This window comes from Myotis myotis, unplaced genomic scaffold (genome assembly GCF_014108235.1).
Source record: "Myotis myotis isolate mMyoMyo1 unplaced genomic scaffold, mMyoMyo1.p scaffold_m19_p_9, whole genome shotgun sequence".
In the NCBI taxonomy this organism is placed as follows: Eukaryota; Metazoa; Chordata; class Mammalia; order Chiroptera; family Vespertilionidae; genus Myotis; species Myotis myotis.
Genome location: NW_023416401.1, coordinates 91,804,441 through 91,825,630, shown reverse-complemented (window position 1 = coordinate 91,825,630; position 21,190 = coordinate 91,804,441). Strand labels below are relative to the sequence as shown.

General features: G+C 52.2%; 1 protein-coding gene across 6 annotated transcripts in view; it reads left to right on the top strand.

Moving 5' to 3' along the window:
- DIDO1 (death inducer-obliterator 1) overlaps positions 1 to 21,190 on the top strand; it is a 49,551-nt gene extending 28,361 nt beyond the window's left edge. For all 6 annotated transcript variants that reach the window (XM_036323535.1, XM_036323534.1, XM_036323538.1 and 3 more), the window contains 10 exons: positions 4,679 to 5,138; positions 5,237 to 5,396; positions 6,387 to 6,503; positions 6,612 to 6,716; positions 6,833 to 6,965; positions 7,180 to 7,708; positions 8,098 to 8,251; positions 8,829 to 8,918; positions 9,579 to 9,774; positions 16,873 to 21,190. In XM_036323535.1, coding sequence (XP_036179428.1) covers positions 4,679 to 5,138; positions 5,237 to 5,396; positions 6,387 to 6,503; positions 6,612 to 6,716; positions 6,833 to 6,965; positions 7,180 to 7,708; positions 8,098 to 8,251; positions 8,829 to 8,918; positions 9,579 to 9,774; positions 16,873 to 20,072 — 5,144 coding nt within the window. In that variant the 3' untranslated portion in view covers positions 20,073 to 21,190. The remainder of the gene's footprint in view (positions 1 to 4,678; positions 5,139 to 5,236; positions 5,397 to 6,386; positions 6,504 to 6,611; positions 6,717 to 6,832; positions 6,966 to 7,179; positions 7,709 to 8,097; positions 8,252 to 8,828; positions 8,919 to 9,578; positions 9,775 to 16,872) is intronic.

The following is a 21,190-nucleotide window of genomic DNA, read 5'->3' as shown; positions in this document are numbered from 1 at the left end:
ATTACTTGATATTTGGGAAGAATTGTAACAGGAAGCCCAGGTTGCAGTGAGAAAGTTAAATAGAACTGGGTCCCGCTGAGCTGAAAATAGAACTGAAGTCACCACGAACAGTTCACGTCCACGCTTTCTCCACTGTGTCATCAGAGCCCCTCTCTGGCTCCGTTACAGAGACGGCTCTCTCAGTGGTAGCTGCCTCAGTCTGACTGCAAGCAGATATGGGACCCAGTGGGTGGTGGTGGTGGTGTGGAGCAGGATGCTGAGTCAGTGGGCAGCTCCAGGGAGGGGACCCCTGCCACGGCCTCTGTTTGCTTCCTGCATCTGCCATAAGGTTGGCTCACTGTCACACCACATGCTCACTTCATTTCTTTGGCTCTTAACAGCCAGTCACTAAGAAGCAGGCCCACCCGGGCAGCATTGTGACACTCTTGGGATTTTGGGGTTCGGGTGGTTATATTGGCATATTGAGAAGGATGCGGTATATATAGCATTATGCAATTGCTCTGAGGGCTTTTCACCAGGCCCTGTGCCTGTGCTGGTTGGGTGCACCCCCATATTTACTTGCAGTCCTGCTATAACTTCATTTGGGTGTCTGCAGTCTCCATGTGGCAGACAGCAACAGTGCTGGTGAGACCCATGTCCTCCAGTCTTCACTGAGGCCCGCCAGTGCCACCCAGAGGCCAGCAATGCCCCCACAGCCTACCTTTGCAGTGTGACAAGGCCCCTCACTCCATGCTTACTGGGAAATGAGCCAATTAGAGAGTTGCTGATTACCGGTCCCTGAGAACACCAGCCTCCTTAGTTCTACACTAGGCCTCTCCCCAACCTTCCGTTCCCATTACCAACGTGGCCAGCAGGTAGAAACAGTGTTCTGGCCCACAGGGCAGCCCTGCCTCCTACAGCTGCTAAGGAGTCTGGCTCCCCAAGTCAGCTGGGCCTGGAGCTCGGGAACAAGCAGGCCCCAGAGTGGGAGCTAAAGGCGCCTTAACTGCCAGGACAGCCCAGACTGGCACACTCCCAGGGCCCCCTCTGCCCACACTGCGATCACTGCTGATACTGCCAGCCGTGCCACTGCAGATCAGCAGGGAGTTCAGCTGGGGGGGGGGGGGGAGTGTCTACCGTCCCCTGAAGCCACCCCAGCATGGGGTGTGCTGCTGCTTTTCTAGAATGGATTCTTCCTCGTTGGTTATCAAATTATTCCCTGCCCTTGCATAAAGGTATACACAACATAGAAGTGAATTTAGGTGAAGGTTTTGCAAATTCGATTTTAGCTCTACTCAAAAAGAGTTTCTGTCACTGTGAGAATGTTCCGGCACTGCACTGGAGTCACTGTCATTCCAGAATGTCCCAAATCCAGCTTTCAGAGGGGCCACATGTGCTAACGTGTAGCAGTTGCTACATGGAAGTTTTTACATGTTTTTAATATGTCCCTTCAAAGTAGAAGAGGTTGGTGGCCAACTTGGAGTCCACTGGTTTCAGACATTTTACCAATAATTAGTTGTACCTGTTTATGCCCTTAGGAGGTCAGATAAAGGATAGTGAAGCTTGACTTTCAAGAGGCTAAAGCAACTGATTTTATGAACTCGCATGATGGTTAAGGAAAGTCATCTCTACTTTTTAAGTAGATTGCGTGTGTTCACTGTTACCGCTCTTGGTGACAGGTCATTTTAATTGTGGGAGATGTTTTAAAAGTAACCTCTCAGTGGGGTTTCCCTGAATGAGAAAAAGACCAGTTAGACCAGAAGTATTGATCTTAGGTTCTGATCTGAAGACAGACCCAGAGCTTTTGAAGTTAATACAAATGTGTCACGTGAAATAATGTCCAACAACAAGGTTTGTCTCAGGCCCCAGCATGCAGGTGTCCTGTGTCACAGTCGGGCATCCTCTTCAGGTGTTGGGATGTACCTGGGCCAGGCTTTTAGAGTTCGTGAAACGTGTGCTTCTAGAATACTCCGCCAGATGTGTGTTTATAAAAGGCAGTGACTGAACTGGTTTCAGGTCCCAGTTTGCATTGTCGGCAGCTCGCTCCTCCCTGACTGCCGATAGATGGCTTCCTTGCCTGGTGCTCAGTGACCTCCCTCTGAGGCAGTGCCTTAGACACTCAGGCAGCACCGGCTCCTCAGTGCCCAGCCTCTCCCCCTGCCAGGTCCCCATTACTGAACCTGAGCTTGAGTGATCCTGCGGGGAAGGCGCTGCAGACCTCAGCCACATCCACACATAAAAATAAATTCCCAAGGGCCGCCGCCTCTGGTGTGTGGACTCGGTCTGATGAAGTGATGTGTAGAAATGCTGCTTTATCTTTGTCCTTGTCCCGTTTCTCACTTTGTCAGACTTGGGAGTGTGCTTTATTTAGAAACCCAGTTCCCAAAGAACTGCAGCCTTAGAGGTGAGCCTTGGTGACGGTAGGCCTGGTAATGACAAGCAGGGCAGGTGGAGAAGCGGCTGGCGGAGGCTTGGAGCCCCAGCAAGCTTGGGGGTCTGGTGCACAGACCACCTTAGGCTGGGGTAGGCAGGGGATGTGAGGACTTTGAGAGGAAAATACGGGATTTAAAGTCAATTGATGATAGGAACAAGGGACTTCTAACACTGTCCTAGCTCTTGGGTCCTGGTGGTGCTGTTGCACAAACTAAAATTGGGTGATTGCACTCACACGACCAGTGGGAGGAATGTGAGGTCCCTGCGTGCCTTTAGGAAAGCCCAGTGCTGAACTGGCCTCACCTGCCGCGGCAGGCGGGCAGTGCTCGGGGTGGTGGCCCTGGCCCTCTGCCAAGGCAGCCACAGCTGGTGGTGGTGTCTGCCTAGGCCCTGGAGCATCAACATCTGGGAGGGTGGCATCTGGAGAAAGGGTCTCACCAGCTTCCAGACTTCCTCCCTGATTTACTGGGAGTTGGGAGGAGCTGTGGTGGCTGGCTGGTGGCTGATTTTTAAGCCCTGGGTAAAATTGACAGTTCACTGGAGCATCATCTATTGAAGCCCTGTCCTCATTTGCACGTATGGGAGTCTTAGAGGCGCACTGCTGCACAAGTAGTTTGAGAAAAACCCCACCTACAGGAGGCGCCTTTACATCGGCCCCTTGGGGCCTGGTCGGTGTCCTGGCTCGCTTACTGGGCCCACCCGTTCCCGCCATTCTGCGTGTGTGTGGAGCAAGGGCCGTCTGTAAACCTGCCAGCCTGGCTTTGGTCGGCTGCACACCCTGGGACTGAGGGCGCGGCATCTGTCTGAGAATTGTCTTCCTCGTGTCCCTCAGACCTTAGGTATGCCGGCCTGGCAGGATTAATGTAATCCAGACTTCAGCATGCTCTCTCTCAAATAAAAAGTACTGGTGTCAAAATTTTTGTTCCAAGTTGAAGGGTTTTGATAATGTTTTGAGCTTTTGACTACAATTCTTGTTTGGATTAAAAGCGCTGATTTACGGTCTTAACCAGTAATCAAATACAACTGGTAGTTTTAAATGAGAATGTTTATATCAGCATAATCTATTCTTGTCACCTTAGTATTAGAGTGATAAGTCTTCCCATGTTACAGATTTCTGCCAGCTTTCCTGTGTTTTATAAATGGCATCGTATTGACTTTTGTCCAAAAGAATGATGAACACTTGTGGGTGACCTCCCCGCAAAGGACTCTTACTCCTTCCACAGCCTCCAGGGCTCGGAGGCAGTCTGCCAATCCTGAAGAGATTTTTAAAGTCATGTTTACAAAGAAATTGTACTCGAGTTCTTAGTGAAAGTGCTCTTCTGAATTTACTGCTTTAAAATATATTTTTATTGATTTCACAGTAAATCATTGTTCTTTAAATACAGTTTTATTGATTTCAGAGAGGGAGAAAGAGAGGAACATCAATGATGAGAGAGTATCATTGATTGGCTGCCTCCTGCACGTCCCCTACTGAGGATCAAGCCCACAACCCAGGCATGTGCCCTTGACTGGAATCGAACCCAGAATCCTTCAGTCCTCAGGCGGAGACGCTCTATCCACTGAGCCAAACTGGCTAGGGCCAGTAAAGCATTTCTTTCTGAAATAAAGTATGGTCATGATCATAAATATTGCCAGACGCCTTAATTACACTCCTTTTCTGAATTTGATAATTACTTTAAAAACCATTTTCCCTAAATCAGTGTCTCATACAATAAAGTCTGGTGACTTTTCCCCCCCCCCCCCCCCCCCCCCCGCCTGCCCCTTAGTTTTCATACTTAGTATAATTTTAAGGTGAACAATTGGGGAGGGAGGCATGTTTTCTTTGTATTGGTTTCATGTGTGTACGGCTTAGTGGTTAGAGCTTTGCCCTTGCTGGTTTGGCTCAGTGAATAGAGTGTCGGCCTGCGGACTGAAGGATCGTGGGTTTGATTCCTGACAAGGGCATGTACCTCAATGGCAGGCTTCTCCTGGCCCGGGCCCTGGTCGGGGGTTTATGCAGGAGGCAACCAATCAATGTGTTTCTCTCACATCGATATTGCTCTCTGCCTTTCTCTCTCTTCCACTCTCTAAAAAAATCAATGGAAAAATATCCTCAGGTGAGGATTTAAAAAAATCATATACTTCACATAGGGTTCCCCTCAATATTGCCAATACCTCAACTGGGGCCTGGTAAGCTTTGCTAGTGTGAGGCTGAGCATGCTTTTTATGTCACCTGACAGTGCACTGCATGCCCTCCTGCCTCACTAACGTCGTGTGTTCTTTGCAGCCATGAAGGAAGACCGGCAAGTGGAGAACACGGCAGCTGCGATGCCGAAGAAAGTGGCTGCTCAGGGCCCTGCTGTGGGCAGCAGGCAGCCTGCAGCCCGGAGTCTCCTTCCAAAGAAGTCCCCTCCTTTCACAAATGTGACCAAGCCAGTCATCAGGAAGTTGCCTTCAGGCTTCAAGGGCACTATACCCAAGAGGCCGTGGCCCTCGGCTGCCCCCTCGGGCAGTGTTCCTGCCACCAAGCAGGCAGGGCTGGTGCCTGGTGCCACCACATCTACTTCCAAAAAGCTGCCAGGCTCCTCTGCCCCTGGGGGAGCCGCCAGGAAGCCCATGGTGACATCTGTCCCCTTGGCCTCTCCAGCCCCAGGACGCCTGGGGGCCTCAAGCACCACCCCATCACAGCCAAATTCTCAGATTCGGCAAAATATAAGGCGCTCCTTGAAGGAGATTCTGTGGAAAAGGTGGGCTGTTAGGCTTGATTATCTGTTAAAGTGAAAGCTTTCTGCTGTTGGGAGAATGAAGTGCAAGCTCAGGGTTTACACAGTTGTGTTTCTTTTAGAGCCAGTGACAGTGATGACCTCATGATGACAGAGAGCGAGGTCGGGAAGGTTGCATTCCACATCGAGAAAGAGATGTTCAACCTCTTCCACGTCACTGACAATCGCTACAAGAGCAAGTACCGCAGCATCATGTTCAACCTCAAGGACCCCAAGAACCAGGTGTGTGCCTCAGGGCGGCTTCCTGCTGCGGAGCAGAGGGCACTGCTCTGGGCTCTGAGTGTCATGTCATTAAACCGTACATAGCGTGAGACAGTCATACCCTTTCTGCGGAAGCCAACAGGCATTTTTGTTCCCTTTGACACTGGCCATCGGTGTAGGGAATAGTGGTGCATACTTCCTTCCTTCCCTTAGCTGCAGCCTGGGCTTCGCTGGCTCCCTAAAGTCCATCTGTAGTTCACCAGATGCGTCTCTCTTAAATATGGCCGTAAAATTGCTTTCTCATCATTTCATTGGTTCCAGAATAAAGTTCAAATTCCTTATGGTAGCATGTGGGTATCTCCATATTTGGGCTTTATTGTCATTCCACCTCAGCGGAGCGAGCCTGTCCTCGGGGGTTCCTTAGATGAACTCTGCTGTGCTCACTGTTCGGACAGGTGCTGTGCACACCTGGGTGGGGCACTTGGTTCTCACAGCAGCCGTGGGAGGGCAGTGCTGTCCCCACGGGTAGAGTGGCCTGGACTCTGGCCTGGTGTGGCTCCTGCTTCTTGCACTGGGTTCATGGTTGCCCATTTCTCTGCCTCTTAAACTCTCACCTGTGCTCAGAAGCAGGGTCAGAGGGAAGCTCTGACTTTCCATCTTGCCTCTTACTCCCTGGCAGAAGAGGTCTCTCCTCACCTTTAACCCTAACACTACCTTTTGGAGTTGATCTACTTTCTGAGGTCTCTCTCTAGCAGTTGGTGCAGCGTGGGCCTCAGGTCAGCTGTACAGGCCCAGTGCCGATGTTTTCTGGGCATGTTAGCTCCCATGAGCTCTTAGGGAGTTGCCACACTTTGAGGCCCCTGCTGTGCTGGGTCTGGTGCTTTGGCCTGTGTCACCAGCCTCTGGGTAGGGACTCCACCTACTGCTCTGTTTCCTCCATGCCCTTCCTTGGGTCTTGGAGACAGTCACTCAACTATCCTGAACCAGTGAATGAAAAATGTTTGTTCACAGGGTCTCTTCCACCGTGTTCTGCGTGAAGAAATCTCTTTGGCCAAACTTGTGAGAATGAAGCCAGAAGAACTTGTGTCTAAAGAGCTTTCCACATGGAAAGAGAGGCCGACAAAACCTGTGAGTGCTGGGGAGCGGCTGCCAGAAGCCCGAGCAGCTGGCCTTGCCCGGAAGTAAAGGCTGCTCTGGGAGCAGGAGGGCGCCCACTAAGGCTGTCTTCTCTCTTAGGTGATGGAGTCCAGGGCAAGATTGCACCAGGAAAGTAAAAAGACAGCCGTCAGGCAGGAGGCCATTCCCGACATGGAAGACTCGCCCCCAGTCTCGGACTCGGATGTAAGCCTGTGGGTTAGGGTTACGCAGTTGCCGTGTCTCAGCGGTTTGTGCTCGGTCTCAGCCCTTGCTGGACTGGGAAGCAGTGACCCACGCCGTGTCCCTTCTTTTCCTCTTAGGAGCAGGAGTCAGTACGTGCTGTTCCCGAGAAAAGCGCTGCACCCGCTCTGGACCTCTTCAGCAGCATGTTAAAGGACACGACGGGCCAGCACCGCGCCCACCTCTTTGACCTGAACTGCAAGATCTGTACAGGTGAGCAGGTGAGGGGAGGCCTTTGTTTAACATTGCTGACCCATGTGTGGCAATTGTATTCACCCCAAGTTTAAAACGTGACACAGCCGGGATGGTCTTTGGGAGTGTGTGAAGTCAGCCCCTGCTTTTAGAGCATTGCTCCTTTATCCTTGAAAAATGGTCATTTGCTTGGGGGCAGGCTGTGCCCTCAAACCAATCCTCTCTTGTGCTACAGGTCAGGTTCCATCATCAGAAGATGAACCGGCTCCAAAAAGACAAAAATTGTCAGCTCCTGCTAAGAAAGAAGAGTCCAAATCCAAGCACGACAGCTCTGCCTGTGAGCCAGCTCTTAGCTCAGCGGGTGAGGCAGTGCCAGAAAGTCTCCCTGAAAACACCTCTGAGCCAGACCCCGAGAGTGCGTCCCAGACTCTCTCGGAAAGGAGGTACTTATCCGAGGCTCCAGGAGACGGCCCGCCTGAGCCCTGTGCCCCGGAAGGGCCTTCTTGCCCAGCCTCCTGTGGGGGCACAGTGCTCACCACCGTCACCATGTCTGGCCGAGACCCCAGGACCGCACAAAGCGCAGCGAGCACCGTCATGCCTCCTGCCGCAGCCCTCCCAGGCAGCACCCACCTGGCAGAGCCGCCACAGGAAGTCCTAAAGCCTGCTACGACCGCGGTGCTGGTGCCCAAGTCCATACTAGCCAAGCCGTCCTCCTCCCCCGAGCCCAGATACCTGCTGTCGGTCCCGCCGTCCCCAAGCATCAGGTGCGGTCTCCACGTGGGTTCGCTTCTCGTAGAGTAACGGGAGGGGCAGAAAGAGCGACTCATCCTCAGCTCTGCAGTCGCCCAGCGGCACCGCTGCTCTGGAGGGTTGTGTGAGGCACTCGGTGTCCCACATTGAAGGTGCCGAACACCATTTAGAAGTTTAAATCTTGAAAATTTGAATATATGGCCATCTGGTTTTGTGGCCTATTCAGTTTATTTTTCTTTGACAAGAATATCTGTTTATATCATAATGATTAAAGTAGTTAATTTGAAAAAGTGAGCTACCAAAACCTGCCCGAACTTTCACTTTTGTAATATGTAAAGTCTTCGCACTCTGGACGTTCTTTGTGCAAAGAGCTTTACTCCTTTTCTCTGGTTTTGTTTTGCAGCACTGCGGCGTCTCGGTCCCCTCCAGAAGGAGATACGACCCTCTTTCTGTCTCGACTCAGCACCATATGGAAAGGATTTATTAACATGCAGAGTGTAGCAAAGTTTGTCACTAAGGCTTACCCCGTCTCTGGATGTTTTGATTATCTCAGTGAGGTTAGAGCCAAGAGAAAGTGTGAGAGAGAGAGAGAGAGTGTGTGTGTGTGTGTGTGTGTGTGTGTGTGTGTGGACACCTCTCATAGGCGTTCTGATCCTGTGGGATTGTCTGCCATCGGTGATTGAGCACCTCTGAAGTTACAGCGGGGACTGATGGACAAGTCCACAGGTTGAGCAGCTTGGACAGAAATTCCAATGAGTAATTGGGCCTCCCGGCTTCTGTGAAGAAGCCCAGTGGTCTTCCTCCTCTCTCTGTTCTGCTTGGGCATTTACCCAGAGTGTGCGACCTGCCTTGGTGTGCAGTGACACACACAGTGAACAGAGCCCTGGACAGGCGGCGTTTCTGGAGACACTTGAGTCAATCCTGCACTCTGTCTTCACAGAGCTACCGCGCGTGTTTGGTACAAGGCTATCATCATCCCCACGATGGGTTTGGTAACTCACAATCCTGTACCACTTGGTACAGTTATTACCCTTTCTTTGGAATCTTGACTCACTAGCTTGGGGCCCTGAAATGACTGTATCAGCCTCTGAATGCTGGTTTACCTGTCACTTATGCAAAGTGCATTTTGTTTAGGACCTGCCCGACACTATTCACATTGGTGGACGGATCGCACCCAGGACTGTGTGGGACTATGTCGGCAAACTCAAATCCTCTGTGTCTAAGGTACTGCTCATTGTCTGCACCACCGAAGAAGGTGCTCGTTCTAACACAGCTCTGCCCTCACTTCTCATCCTGATGGGTTACTATGTGAAATGTCAGCTTCCTAAGTATTTCCAGTTGGATGTTCAAAGTTAAGTTTGGAGCTGGATGAGGCGGGCGGGTGGGAGTGCTGTAGTGCTGAGGTTTGGTGCTGACTGACCATGGGCACATGCAGGTCATTGTTAGGGTTAGGGAGCAGCCACTCTGTTCCCGGTGGTCCTTGCGACAGGAGGAGTTGACCGGCTGTCCTCTGTGCACCCGAGGTTAGCCACAGCCACGTGTGCATGGACAGTGCTCGTGGAGCCAGGCTATCATTTTTCTCAGTTCACAGGGTTTCAGGCCCTCCAGTCTAGCTTAGCCCTCCTGTTAGATAGGCACAGGGAGTTCTGTAGCTCACCACTTTGCCCTGCTCATTGATTGTCCTGGTATGAGAACTCCACAGGTGGGTGCTATTCCGAGGACCCGCGGCTGTGAGTTCAGAAGCCTGGCCCTTGAGCCTGTGCTCTATCTGCCGCTCCATTGCTAACAGGACTGAAATTGAAGTCAGAACCGCATCTCTCTTGTTCAGATCGATGCTGTTTCCGGCACCGCAGGCCAATGCTCCCTGTCCTGTTTGTGTTGCAGGAGCTGTGTCTGATCCGCTTCCATCCCGCCACGGAGGAGGAGGAGGTGGCCTATATATCTCTCTACTCCTATTTTAGCAGCCGCGGCCGCTTTGGCGTTGTTGCTAACAATAGTAGGCACATCAAGGACCTCTACCTGATCCCACTGAGCTCTGAGGACCCTGTTCCATCCAAGCTCTTGCCCTTTGAGGGACCAGGTAAGCACCTTTGGTCACACATGTCCCCCTTCCCCTGACACCGAGTCCTACTGACCTGCCACCAGTGGTCGTAACCCCCCCCCCAACCCCCCACTGTCTGTCTGGCAGCAGGAACTAGCAGTCGCATGAAGCTACATTGAGCTGGACAGTGCAGCTCTAGGCTTGGGTGGTGGCACCAGAATACCCTTATTATTGGCATAAATTGTCTTAGAAAAGTTTTATGAAGGGAAAAGCCCTCAGCGTTCCACCAGCCTTTCACTTTCACGGCCTTGGTCATTGGGCGGGTCAGGTGCCCAGGAGTCTGGACAGGATAGCAGGGGAGGAGCGGTGGAGAGGCAACACTTCACAGCGCTGGTCACTGCCGCCTCCCCCAGGGGGTTTCTGTGGACACCCCGCTCAGAAGGTGAGCAGGTGCCACTCGGAGGCGCTCTCTGCCTCTGTCAGAGAGTCATTTCCAAGAGATACAAGAACAGGTAGTGAAGGAGAAAAATTTGAGAAATACTTTTAAATCTGTTCAAGTTTTAATTTTTAATAAGTTATTTCATCTTTTGCAAAATACTTAGTGTTTACTCCTTCCTTATAAAGTGCTGCTTTTAAATGATTTCTTACAAATTAACCTTTAAAAATGTCAGACTTGTCAAAGGGTTGAGGGTGATTCCAAAGGGACATAGTCTGTGGGGTTTCAGCTCTTTGTAACCTGAGAAGAAGCTGGTGCAAGATATCTAAATTGATGTGTCTCCTTGGCTGTGAAGTCCCCCAGGATTAACAGTGCCAAGAAGATGACGAGACACATGGTGATGCTCTTTTGAAGGGCTTTGTCCTAGAGGCAGTGACTGAACCCTCTGACCATCACTGGGGCTGCCTAGACCATGGCACCTTCATGCCTTGACCTCGTCACCAGGCCTTGGCGAGTGCTCCCACCACAGCCACGTTCTGCACTCACACCACACCTACACTAGCTGGGCCCTGGCTGTCGCCCCACTCCCACAGGCACACCCCGTCCTGGCTGGGGCACACGCTTAACACAGGGGGCTCAGTTTGCCCTGATTTCAGAATTGTGTCCACAAAGGGGTTGGTGTCAGTAACCCCAGGTTCAGTACTTACTAACACAGTCATCAAGCTCTCTTCATGCGGAATACATTTTAAAAGCCAGGCACTCAGGGTGTCCTCTCATACTCCTTGGGGATAAAGAAATGCCACCTGGCGGTGGGTGGCAGAAAGAACCTTGGTGGAGGTTCTTGGTGAGCAGCTCTGAAGCGGTTGGCGAGCTCCCTGATGACCATGAAGGGCAGCATCCTGTGTCCCTGAAGGTGAGAGAAAGAAGCTGACTTCTCAGACACCTGTGAGGAGCCTCCGGTCAGTCACGAGTACCTCGCTGTGCGGGTCCAGTGGGCATGTGGCTGGGCAGCATGACAGCCCGAGTGCAGAGCCCTTTTTGTTTACAGAGGTGGGTTAGCAGGTCCTGGGCCTACTCCCCTCATCAGCCTCATGCGCTGCTTTGAGCTCCCATTGCCCATCTGCAGACTCACTTGGCCGAGGAGCCTGAGTAACACCTGGTTTGGGGCGCTGACCACCAGACAAACTGGAGACGGGCCGAGTGGACCTCACACTCCTGGGGCTTGGACACTCCCTGGGGGGACAGCCAAAGGACCCACAGCTTTTCGTCCATAATAAAGAACAAGTAGTGACAGGTTTTAGAAACTAGTCATGTTTTGCCCCTAAGCTCTTACAGATTTAATTTAAGGGCTTCTAAACGCAAGCCTGCTTAATTTAGTCTGTTATTTTTTATTTTGATATTATTTTTTATATATGCATTCATTTCCATGTATATCTTTCATACACTTCACATCACCTAAAACCCACTTCCAGGCAGGGCCTACCTGCCTGCTTCATGTGTTTCTAGTGTGACACGGCTCACTCCAGCTGCAGTGTCCTGTGCCATGGTGGTGTCCTGTGTGTGTCCTGTGTGCGCGTGTCTGTGTGTCTGGTGTGTATGTGCACCTGCAGCGGGAGCGTGGGTGGAGATGCTTCTCCGATCGTGGTGGTCCCTGTCCTCACCAAGCTCACCTCTGCAGAGCACCCTTCGAAGGCACAGGTCCAGTCTCAGAGTGGCGGCGATGTCCCTCAGCAGAGCAGCCAGCAGGTGTGATCACGTGCCACCCGGCAAGCACTGGCATCATGGCTTGACCGGAGCACCCTTGACCCCACTGCAGCCCTGTGCTGTCACAGTTGTCATTCACCTGAGGTCGCACCCAGTTAGGTGTCGAGCCAGGGTGGCTGTCCTGAGGCTTGCACTCTATCCCTCTCAGTTCTCTTTAGGGCAAGAAGCACAGGTCTGGGTGGGGCCTGCCTGCTGTGGGGGTGGAGAAATTGCAGAGAGGGACCAACTCTCACACCACATACAGAAGGTGCAGGGTCCTCCCTTCCCTGACCTCAGGAGCCCGGTAGAGTGACGAGCTCTTGCTGTCCACACCTAAGAAGTCAGTAAAGCCCCAACCGGTTTGGCTCAGTGGGTAGAGCGTCAGCCTGCGGACTCGGGGGTCCCAGGTTCGATTCCAGTCAAGGGCATGTACCTTGGTTGCGGGCACATCCCCAGTAGGGGGTGTGCAAGAGGTGGCTGATTGATGTTTCTCTCTCATCAATGTTTCTAACTCTATCCCTCTTCCTTTTCTCTAAAACAATAACATATTTTTTAAAAAAAGAAGAAGAAGCCAGTAAAGATGCTGGCGGCCCTGACACCGAGTTCAGATCCAGTAAGTCTGCACTGGCCACCCTCACATAGTCAGGGCCTCCTGTCTCGGCCATGCTCTACACAGCAGACCTGGGAGCTGTGCCCATAGCCCCTTGGCCACCCGCCAGCCGTATGAGCAGCCTGCTCAGGGTCCAGGATGCTCTCACCCTCGCGTACTTTAGACTTGTCCTCAGAAATGCCAGGCAGTCTCGTGTGACAGCAGCGTTTTCATAACGTGGCAGTGTTATTTCAGAGGACAGCTGTAAATCTGGGTCCCTTTGGTCCAGCTGGAAGTCACCCACTTTGGGTGCTAGCTCAGCCCTACCGCTGACACTGACAGCTTCGCCACTGGGGACAAGGGTCAGGTGGTCTGCACGCCCCGGGGCTTATTTGTGAAGGAAGACAGATCAGATTGGATGCTTGTCTTGTACGGTTCCTGTGCAGCCCAGCAGGACTGGACCTAGGCTGGGACTCAACCCCCACAAGTAACAGGCAAGGGCTCAGGTTCCGCTTTGCCATGGCTGTTGCGGAACCTGGTGTCTAAGGTGTAGGTGTGCGCTGACAGGGCAGGGACTGCCTCCGAATGCTCCGCCGAGAGGACCCTTAATTCACAGCCACAGTGTTCCTGTGCCCCATTCTCACTGCTTTCTAAACTAGCTGGACATTCTGTGACTTAAATGTCAGGTAAGCATTTCTTTGTGTGCGTATCTAGTGCACTGTGCTCCGAGACAAATGTAGTATTGAATGTATTAGTTTCTCCTTCGAAATCAATAAAATACATTTCCTGGAAACTGGTTGTTGTTTGTTTGAATCTGAACCATGTAGTAGCTCTCTGTACCTGTCGTAGGTGCACTGATGGAGGGCAGAGTCCCCACTTTGCTTTTTATAAGCCGACATGACTTACCTGGTCCTTCAGCCTCAGGTGTGCGGGCTGAGCTGCTTGGGCCACCTGGATGGAGATGGACAACACTCAGGCATGCTGAGCCCAGCGGCTTTGTACAGGTCGTGTGAGTTTTGCGTGCATGCGTGTGTGTGTGTGTGTGTGTGTGTGTGTGTGCGCGCGTGCACTTGCGTGTGGACTGGGGCAGGTACCCCGCCCCCCCGTATGTACCTAGTCTTTTCTATCCGGTCACATTAAGGATGGTCACTGCGTGACTCCCACACTTTTCTGTCCAGCAGGTGGGGAAATAGTGTTGGGACAAATTCAGACCATAACAGGGTTTTCCTTTTCAATGGAGTGGGGTGTGTGCCCAACAGGTTTAAGGTTAAAAAGCAACATTTTGATAGTTTGGGGGTTAAGGAAGCAGTTATTAAAATTAAGCTTCGTCCATGGTGTGCCGGGCTGGAGGTATGTGGGGCCCCAGGGCTGCTTCCTTCCTTGCCACTTCACCTCTTGCCTCCTGTGGCTGACACACCTGGACATGGGTCCTGGTTTGGTCTGGACTCGGGAAGTCAGGTGGCACCTGCCTCTCTAGATGTCACAGTCCCTGGGCTTTCCAGTTTCCTCTGCTGTTGGGTGATCTGATGTTAACACCGAGCTGAGGCTGCCCCTCACATGACCACTTCGGAACAGATCTGAGCAGCTAAATGGGCTTATTTTTATCCACACAGTACAGTCTCAGGTCACTGTTGCTCTGGAAATGCAGGATAGCCCAGTTAGCAGCCCCTCCCCCTCACCAGCCAGTGTTTGTTTTCATCTGACTTAGGAATTTAAGCCTCAACAACCCTCAGAAGGGAGGTGGGTAAGAGCATCTCCTGCTTCTAACAATGGAGACGGATCCCCTGTGCCCTGGGCTTGAGCCTCCGTCTCCTCACTGCAGCCAGCATGGTCCCTGCTCTGCACCTTCTCAGCACTCTTCTCTCCAGGGTGATGCTCCATCAGTGGGGTGAGCGGGAGGGGCCCAGGCCCAGAGGGGTATTCGGGTGGGTGGGGAGAGCTAGCCTGCGCCACCTCCCAGCAGTGGGTGACCCCCCCTTACAGCACCCGTCTCAGTGAAGGCTGCCCCTAAGGCCCAGTGCAGATCAGTGAACTTCATTTTTTGTTCCTGTGCACATTATTTCCAAAGAACTAGTTACCTTTCAAACACCCTTGCAGCTGTAACATGAACATGCGAACCAGATAAGATTTGATGGCTTCAAAACAAGATTACACATTTTGAGAGCCCAGTTTAAACTTCCCATCTTGTGGAGGAATTCAGAACATGCCCACCCAGTTCCGGACTGTTAGATGGCTCACGGTGTGTGCAGGTGCGGGTGCTGGGAGCTGAGTGTCTGCTGTTAGATGCCCATCTCCAGGTCGCTTCCTGTCTCTGAATGTAAATATTAAGAAATATAACTATAACCTTACCTTTGAATATGACAACAGGTTAGTCTAAACGATTCTCTTAAGAGTGGGATGTACTATTTTCTTTAGAAAGCATATTAAGCCATTAGACATTTTAGTTGGTGGGGTACACACATCACTGGGCTGGAGACCATGGCTTCCTGGGTGGAGCACAGCGACTTCCCACCACAGCTTTTTGACCTGGAGTTTCATTGGTGCCACGAGCCTGCTGTTGGCACTGGAGAAGTTGAACTGTTCCCTGTGAGGTGGCACAGCGCCTCCGCTGGTGACCAGTCCAGTGCTGTGGACTGCCAAGGAGACTTCCCCACACTGGGGCTCCCAGCCTTGCCCACAACACCCATGGGGCCAAGCACAGTCCTTTCGTTCTGCCAGGTTCCCTAGAGACAAGAGGTTTACAGGGCTGTCCCCTGGTGGGTTCTGTGGGTGTCTGCATGTGCACCTGCTCTGCAGCTCTGGGGCTATTGTCCAGACAGGCCTATCGAAGTCAACTATACCCCAAAACTGGGTCTGAATAAGCTGTGAAACATTCAATAAATACATTCTGTCTATGAAAACAGAAGTACTGTATAAGTTAACCTTGATTCATGTTAATTATAAAACAGACTTGCTAGATTCCCCTTCATACCTACTGACACTCTGGTCTGCCTAACCTTCCAGCCCTGTTCCCTCCGGCCAGCTCCTCCTTTCCCCGACACACGGCTGTTCTCTGAAGCCATTTCTCTCATGAAGGTGGGGGTGAGGTCCTGGGAGTTAGGTCTTCAGTGGGCACCTCACCTCACACGGCAGCCTGATCAGCAGGGAGGTCAGCACAGCATTGTTAGTCTGGCTGTGCTGGGCCACCCAGCCCTGGCATGCCTGCTCCTGGGGCCGGAGGGCACCTCCACCACCCTCGTGGGCCCAGCCTGTCAACCTGTCTCTGTTGGAATTTCAGAAGATTAGCAGAACTGCATCATGGAGTGATCTGTGATCATCTTTAAAGTCATACAATAGGAAAAACAATACTTGATTTCTTGTTTAATAAGTAAGAATGTCACGTGACTATATACCACAGTGTTAAATTACCTATAAATTGAATTTATACATTTTGATTACTTTTAATTATATTCTGCTATCATGAAACAAACTTTCTGTGTGGCAGCATTTCTCCCCAAATTACTGCTTTATGAGTTGGGCTTTTTTTGTTTCCTTGTGGTAGTCTGGACTTATTCTGACTGGGGGGAGGGGTTGTTATAAAATATTAGTATTCCTGAAATAATGCGCCACAGCTTGCAGTATTTGGAATAAGCCTTTCTTAAGAAGGAATGACTTACCTGTTGTGCCCTAAGACGCTGGTGTGCTTTCTCTGCCACCAGCTTGCTGAGCTCCTCAGCGCTGGATTTAAGCGCCATGTCCTGTGTTTACAAAGACTGAGCATTGGACAACTCTTGATCAGTTAGTGCTCGTGGAATGTCTCTCTAAACCTGAAAGAATATTTATTTTAGCCATTTCAGTCAGCAGCATTTTCCCCATTGAGAGTAATTTTCACATCGGCTATCAGTGAACTTACCTAATGGAGTGGGCTGCATTGATCACTATAATTTTATTGATCATATACCTGAGTTGTTGAACTAGTCCCTAATCAAGTGTTTAATATTAGTACATTTAGCTTAATGTAGGTATTGGAACTCCAGAGTTAAAGGCCAGGAGGGTGTGTAGCAAGAGCCAAGATTTGCTCAACAGCTACCCCGACTCATTTGAGCTTTGTCCCTGTGGTTGGTTAATGATGGTGCCGTCGGCACAGGGCCATCCCCTCCTCCGCACTGCTGCTTGAGTGTTGTGTATAATTTTAAATCTGTAACATAAATTCCAACACCACCTGTGTGTGCTCTGTCCTTTGCAGTAAGTCCTTTAAACACTTGATTTTGTCTTACACAGGATTTCTGCCTATGAAAACATTCCCCACTCCCACCCTTAATAAAGTTCACCTCTGAAGGACAGAGTGGAATTTAGATCCTAAAATTTGCACATATATTTTGTTTTTCAGGTCTTGAGTCACCACGGCCAAACATAATCCTTGGGTTAGTAATCTGTCAAAAAATGAAACGTCCTTCGAATGCTGGAGACTCAGACAAGACAGAGGAGAAGCGGGCCCGACTGCAGACACCGGAGGAGACGGACGTGGCGGCCTACCCCAAAGTGCCTCCGGCCTCACAGGCTGAGAAGAAACCCCCCAAGTATCAGCACAGCTCTGGGGACACAGCTGTCAGCACCACCCCCCCGGGGTCTCCCCCACCCCCGCCCCCTCTGCCAGAACCACCAGCTTCGTCCTCGGTGCTGAAAATACTGTCCTCCCTCAAGCCAGGAGCCACCAACACCGTCACCGTGCCAACGGCGCCCGCCGCAGTCACAGGGGCTGCTTCCTCTGCCTCGAAATCAGCTTCGCCGCTGGAACACATCCTGCAGACTCTGTTTGGGAAGAAGAAATCATTTGACCCTCTGGCCGTGGAGTCTGTGGAGTCGGCCTCCACCTCCCGCCCAGACCCCAAGGCCAAGGCTGAGTGCGAGCTGCCAGCAGTGCCTCTGCTGGACCCCATCGTCCAGCAGTTTGGTCAGCTCTCCAAAGAGAAAGTTCTAGAGGAAGAGGAAGACGACAGACCCTATGACCCTGAAGAAGAGTACGGTCCTGACAGGGCCTTCGAGACACAGCTCGGGGACCGAGGGAAACGGCACGACGTGGAAAAGGCCTCTGAGACCACTGAGCGGGAGGAGGTGGCCTATGACCCAGAGGACGAGACGATTTTAGAAGAAGCCAAAGTGGCCATCGACGACCTGCCCAACAGGATGTGCGCAGACGTCAGGGGTTCGGCGGAGAGGCCGGCGGGGTTCGCAGCCGACATGGCTGCTCCCTCTCTGGTGGAGCAGCAGCAGATGATAGAGGAACTTAACAAGCAGATCGAGGAGCAGAAGAGACAAGTGGAGGAGCAGGAGGAGGCTCTCAGGCAGCAGCGGGCCGCCGTTGGGGCCTCCATGGCCCACTTCTCAGTGTCGGATGCGCTGATGTCGCCGCCTCCAAAGTCCTCACTGCCCAAGGCCGAGCTCTTCCCCCAAGAGCAGCAGGCTGCCGGCAGGCCAGCCGGGCCCCCCACCAGTCAGGGGCCAGGCCCTGGCTCTGACCCAAGACAGAGTCGGGACCCCCGGCAGGCCCGGCGACTGGCCGCGGAGAGCAATGAGAGTGAGAGCTTCTCGAAGGCCTCGGCCAGCAGCATACCCAGTGCCCTGCCTACCAGAGAAGCACCCAGCGGGGTGGCCACTACTAGTCAGGGGCCTGTACCTGCCTCAGAGGAAAAGGAGCCCACCCCTCTGCCCTGGGCTCCAGGTGACGGGGCCACCCTGCCAGCCAAGCAGGATGGCCCCACAGGTGAGCCCTCAGAAAGCCAGGGCCCGCCGGCCACCGACAGCAGCCCTCCCATGACGGGTGGGCCAGGCCTGGCGCGGCCCGCCCGAAAGGTGCTGCTGCCCACGCCGCCCAGCACCGCCTTCCAGCCCAACTTCTCTATGCCAGGTGAGGGGCACAATTTCAGTTCTGCAGGAAGAGACCCATTTTCAAGCCCAGTGTTTGCGTCTCAGGACAAATCCTTCGGCTCGTCTCCATATGAGGATCCAAGAAATGCCCTGTTTGCTGAAAAAAGTGACTGTTCAGCTGTTGAAACTGAAGGAGACAGAGACCCACAGTGCAGACCTGGAGAGGGGGCCAACCCATTCCCCGCCCCTGGACAGAAAGGGACCCCTCTACCCCAGTTACAGGGCCAGCGTGAGCCTGCACCCCGCACTTTCGGAACATTGGGACTTCATGGCCCGAGCTTCCCAGGACCGCGGGGACCAGTGGCTCCGTTTTCAGAAGACGGTGTCATTTCTAACAACGATGGAGCAAGAGGGCCTCCGCCAGCCAGATTTGGAGCTCAGAAGGGGCCCATCCCTTCCTTATTCTCAGGGCCACATGGGCCACCTCCTTACGGGGACAACAGGGGCCCCTCACCCTCTCACCCTGGTGGGCCCAGAGGATCAGCACCACCCCAATTTGAAGAACGCAAGGATCTGCACGGGGAAAAAAGGGAATTCCAGGACGCCCCATACAATGACATGGCTGGGCCTCCTGCCCAGTTTGAAGGACCAGAACAAGGCCCGTTGGTGGGAAGCAGAGGCGCAGGCCCCTTCCAGTTTGGAGGCCCACGGAGGCCTCTGCTGCCCCCGTTTAAAGGGCCCCGAGGAGGCCCACCTCCGTCTCAGTTTGGGGGTCAGCGGGGACCACCCCCTGGCCATTTTGTGGGTCCAAGAGGTCCGCATTCTAATCAATTTGAAAGCACCCGGGGCCCCCATCCCAATCAGTTTGATGGGCCCAGAGGTCAAGCCCCAAATTTCATGCCAGGACCCAGGGGAATTCAGCCTCAGCAGTTTGAAGAGCAAAGGGTGAACTCGCCACCCAGATTTTCGAATCAGAGGGCCCCAGCACCCCTTCAGTTCGGTGGGCCAAGGGGGTCTGTGCCTTTCCCTGACAAGAGTGAGCCTGCCCCTCCCCGGTTCCACTTCCAGGGCCAGTCCCCTCAAGTGATGAAGCCGGTGCCCAGACCCCTGCTGGAGCTGCCCAGCCACCCACCCCAGCACCGCAAGGACCGGTGGGACGAGGTGGGCTCAGCCCCCAACCTGCCCTCGGGGGCTCCCGGACCAGCCCCCGAGGCCGAGGCGCAGTGGGCCCCATCCAAAGGCCCGGAGTACAGAAACCAGCCCAGGCCCAAAGAGAAGCTGCTGGATGAGCCTGAGGGCCAGCCTGAGAGCCGGCAGGGCCGCACCTTCGAGGACCGACGGCGGGAGCGGGAGCACGAGCACGGGAAGCCCTGGGAGCGGGAGCGCAGCAGAAACTGGAGCCGGGAGCGGGACTGGGACCGGGGTCGGGAATGGGACAGACACCGTGAGAAGGACTCCGGCCGAGAGCGCAGTGCAAACAGAGACCGGGAGCGGGAGCGGGAGTGGGACCGGAGCCGGGAGCGCAGCCGGAACAGGGACCGGGACCGGGACCGGAGGCGGGAGCGGGATAGGTCTCGCAGTAGAGACCGGGACCGTGACAAGGGCCGGGAGCATGAGCGAGGCGGAGACCGCAAGGACCGCAGCAAAAGCAAGGAAAGCACTCGGGATCCAAAGGCTGAGGCCCTGGCCCCGCGGGCCACCGAGCCCGCTGCCCACACCTAGGCCTGGCCGCAGCTGGGCACTTTCTCTTGAAAGCCAAGTTCATAAAATGTGTTGAACAAATTGTTTTTGAAATAGCTATAAACGTAGATGAAGAATAGAATATTCTGGACTTCAAAAATTACTGTAATTTTGTGTATGATGGTTTCCTACAAAATTTCACATCTTTACAATTCTGATGCTTTTTTAAAGAAATGTAAGAACTCTTAATTTTTCCATTTAAAATTACTGAAATGGGAAAGTGTCTACAGAAGCATATTGCTTTTCAGATTATAAAGTTATCTTTTCCAATAACTTGACTGACTATGGTAAATTTTAAGGGAATTCTGTGGACCTCAGAGCCATACCTTTGCTGACACCTCGTCTGTATTTCTAGGTTTCCAAACGCTGTTTCTGCAGGTTTCGCCGGCTCTGGAGGGTGGTGTGCTTCGTGGAAGCGCCCTCGGCGGGCCGCGTGTGCGCACCAGAGCCGTGCTGTGAGCCCTCTGAAATGGAGACACACAACCTTCCGAATGCGGTTTCCTTTTTTCCTAAAGAGATTTGATGAGAAATTTCAACCAGGAAACACATTGTTTCTTAGTTGTGCTCAGTTTTTTATATGTCACCTCATACGTTTTCTTTTTTTCAAAAACATTAAAAGCAACATCTGTTTGAGTACAAATGGTTGCATTTTAAATAACAATTTATTGGAAAAGGTTTCGATTTTACCAGCCTAAAGGTAAGAAAATATACCAATTAAGTGTACTTTGAAGGGGGGTTTCTTTTATCTCAGTAATCAGGAACATTTTGTTTGTTGAACTTCACCTTCTGCACAGTTCTTCCTTCGTCCCAGGAAAAGTGCACTAGCTCTAAACCGTTATATTTGTCAGGGGGTAAATTTTAAAGTTTGTCTTTGAAAACAAAACAATATTTGTATAAACTCTGAGATGGAAAATAGTGATATTAGTTCAAGAACGAGCAAGTAGAAAGCATCCACTGTGAGATGGTGCGCTGCTTCTTGCTGTGTATTTTTCAAGTTCTGAGGTGTGAGAAAGAGAAAACCTTGCTAATTTATTTGACTGTACAAATACACTTTGATAATTTTTTTATATTTTCATAAACTTACTTTTGCAAATGTAAAA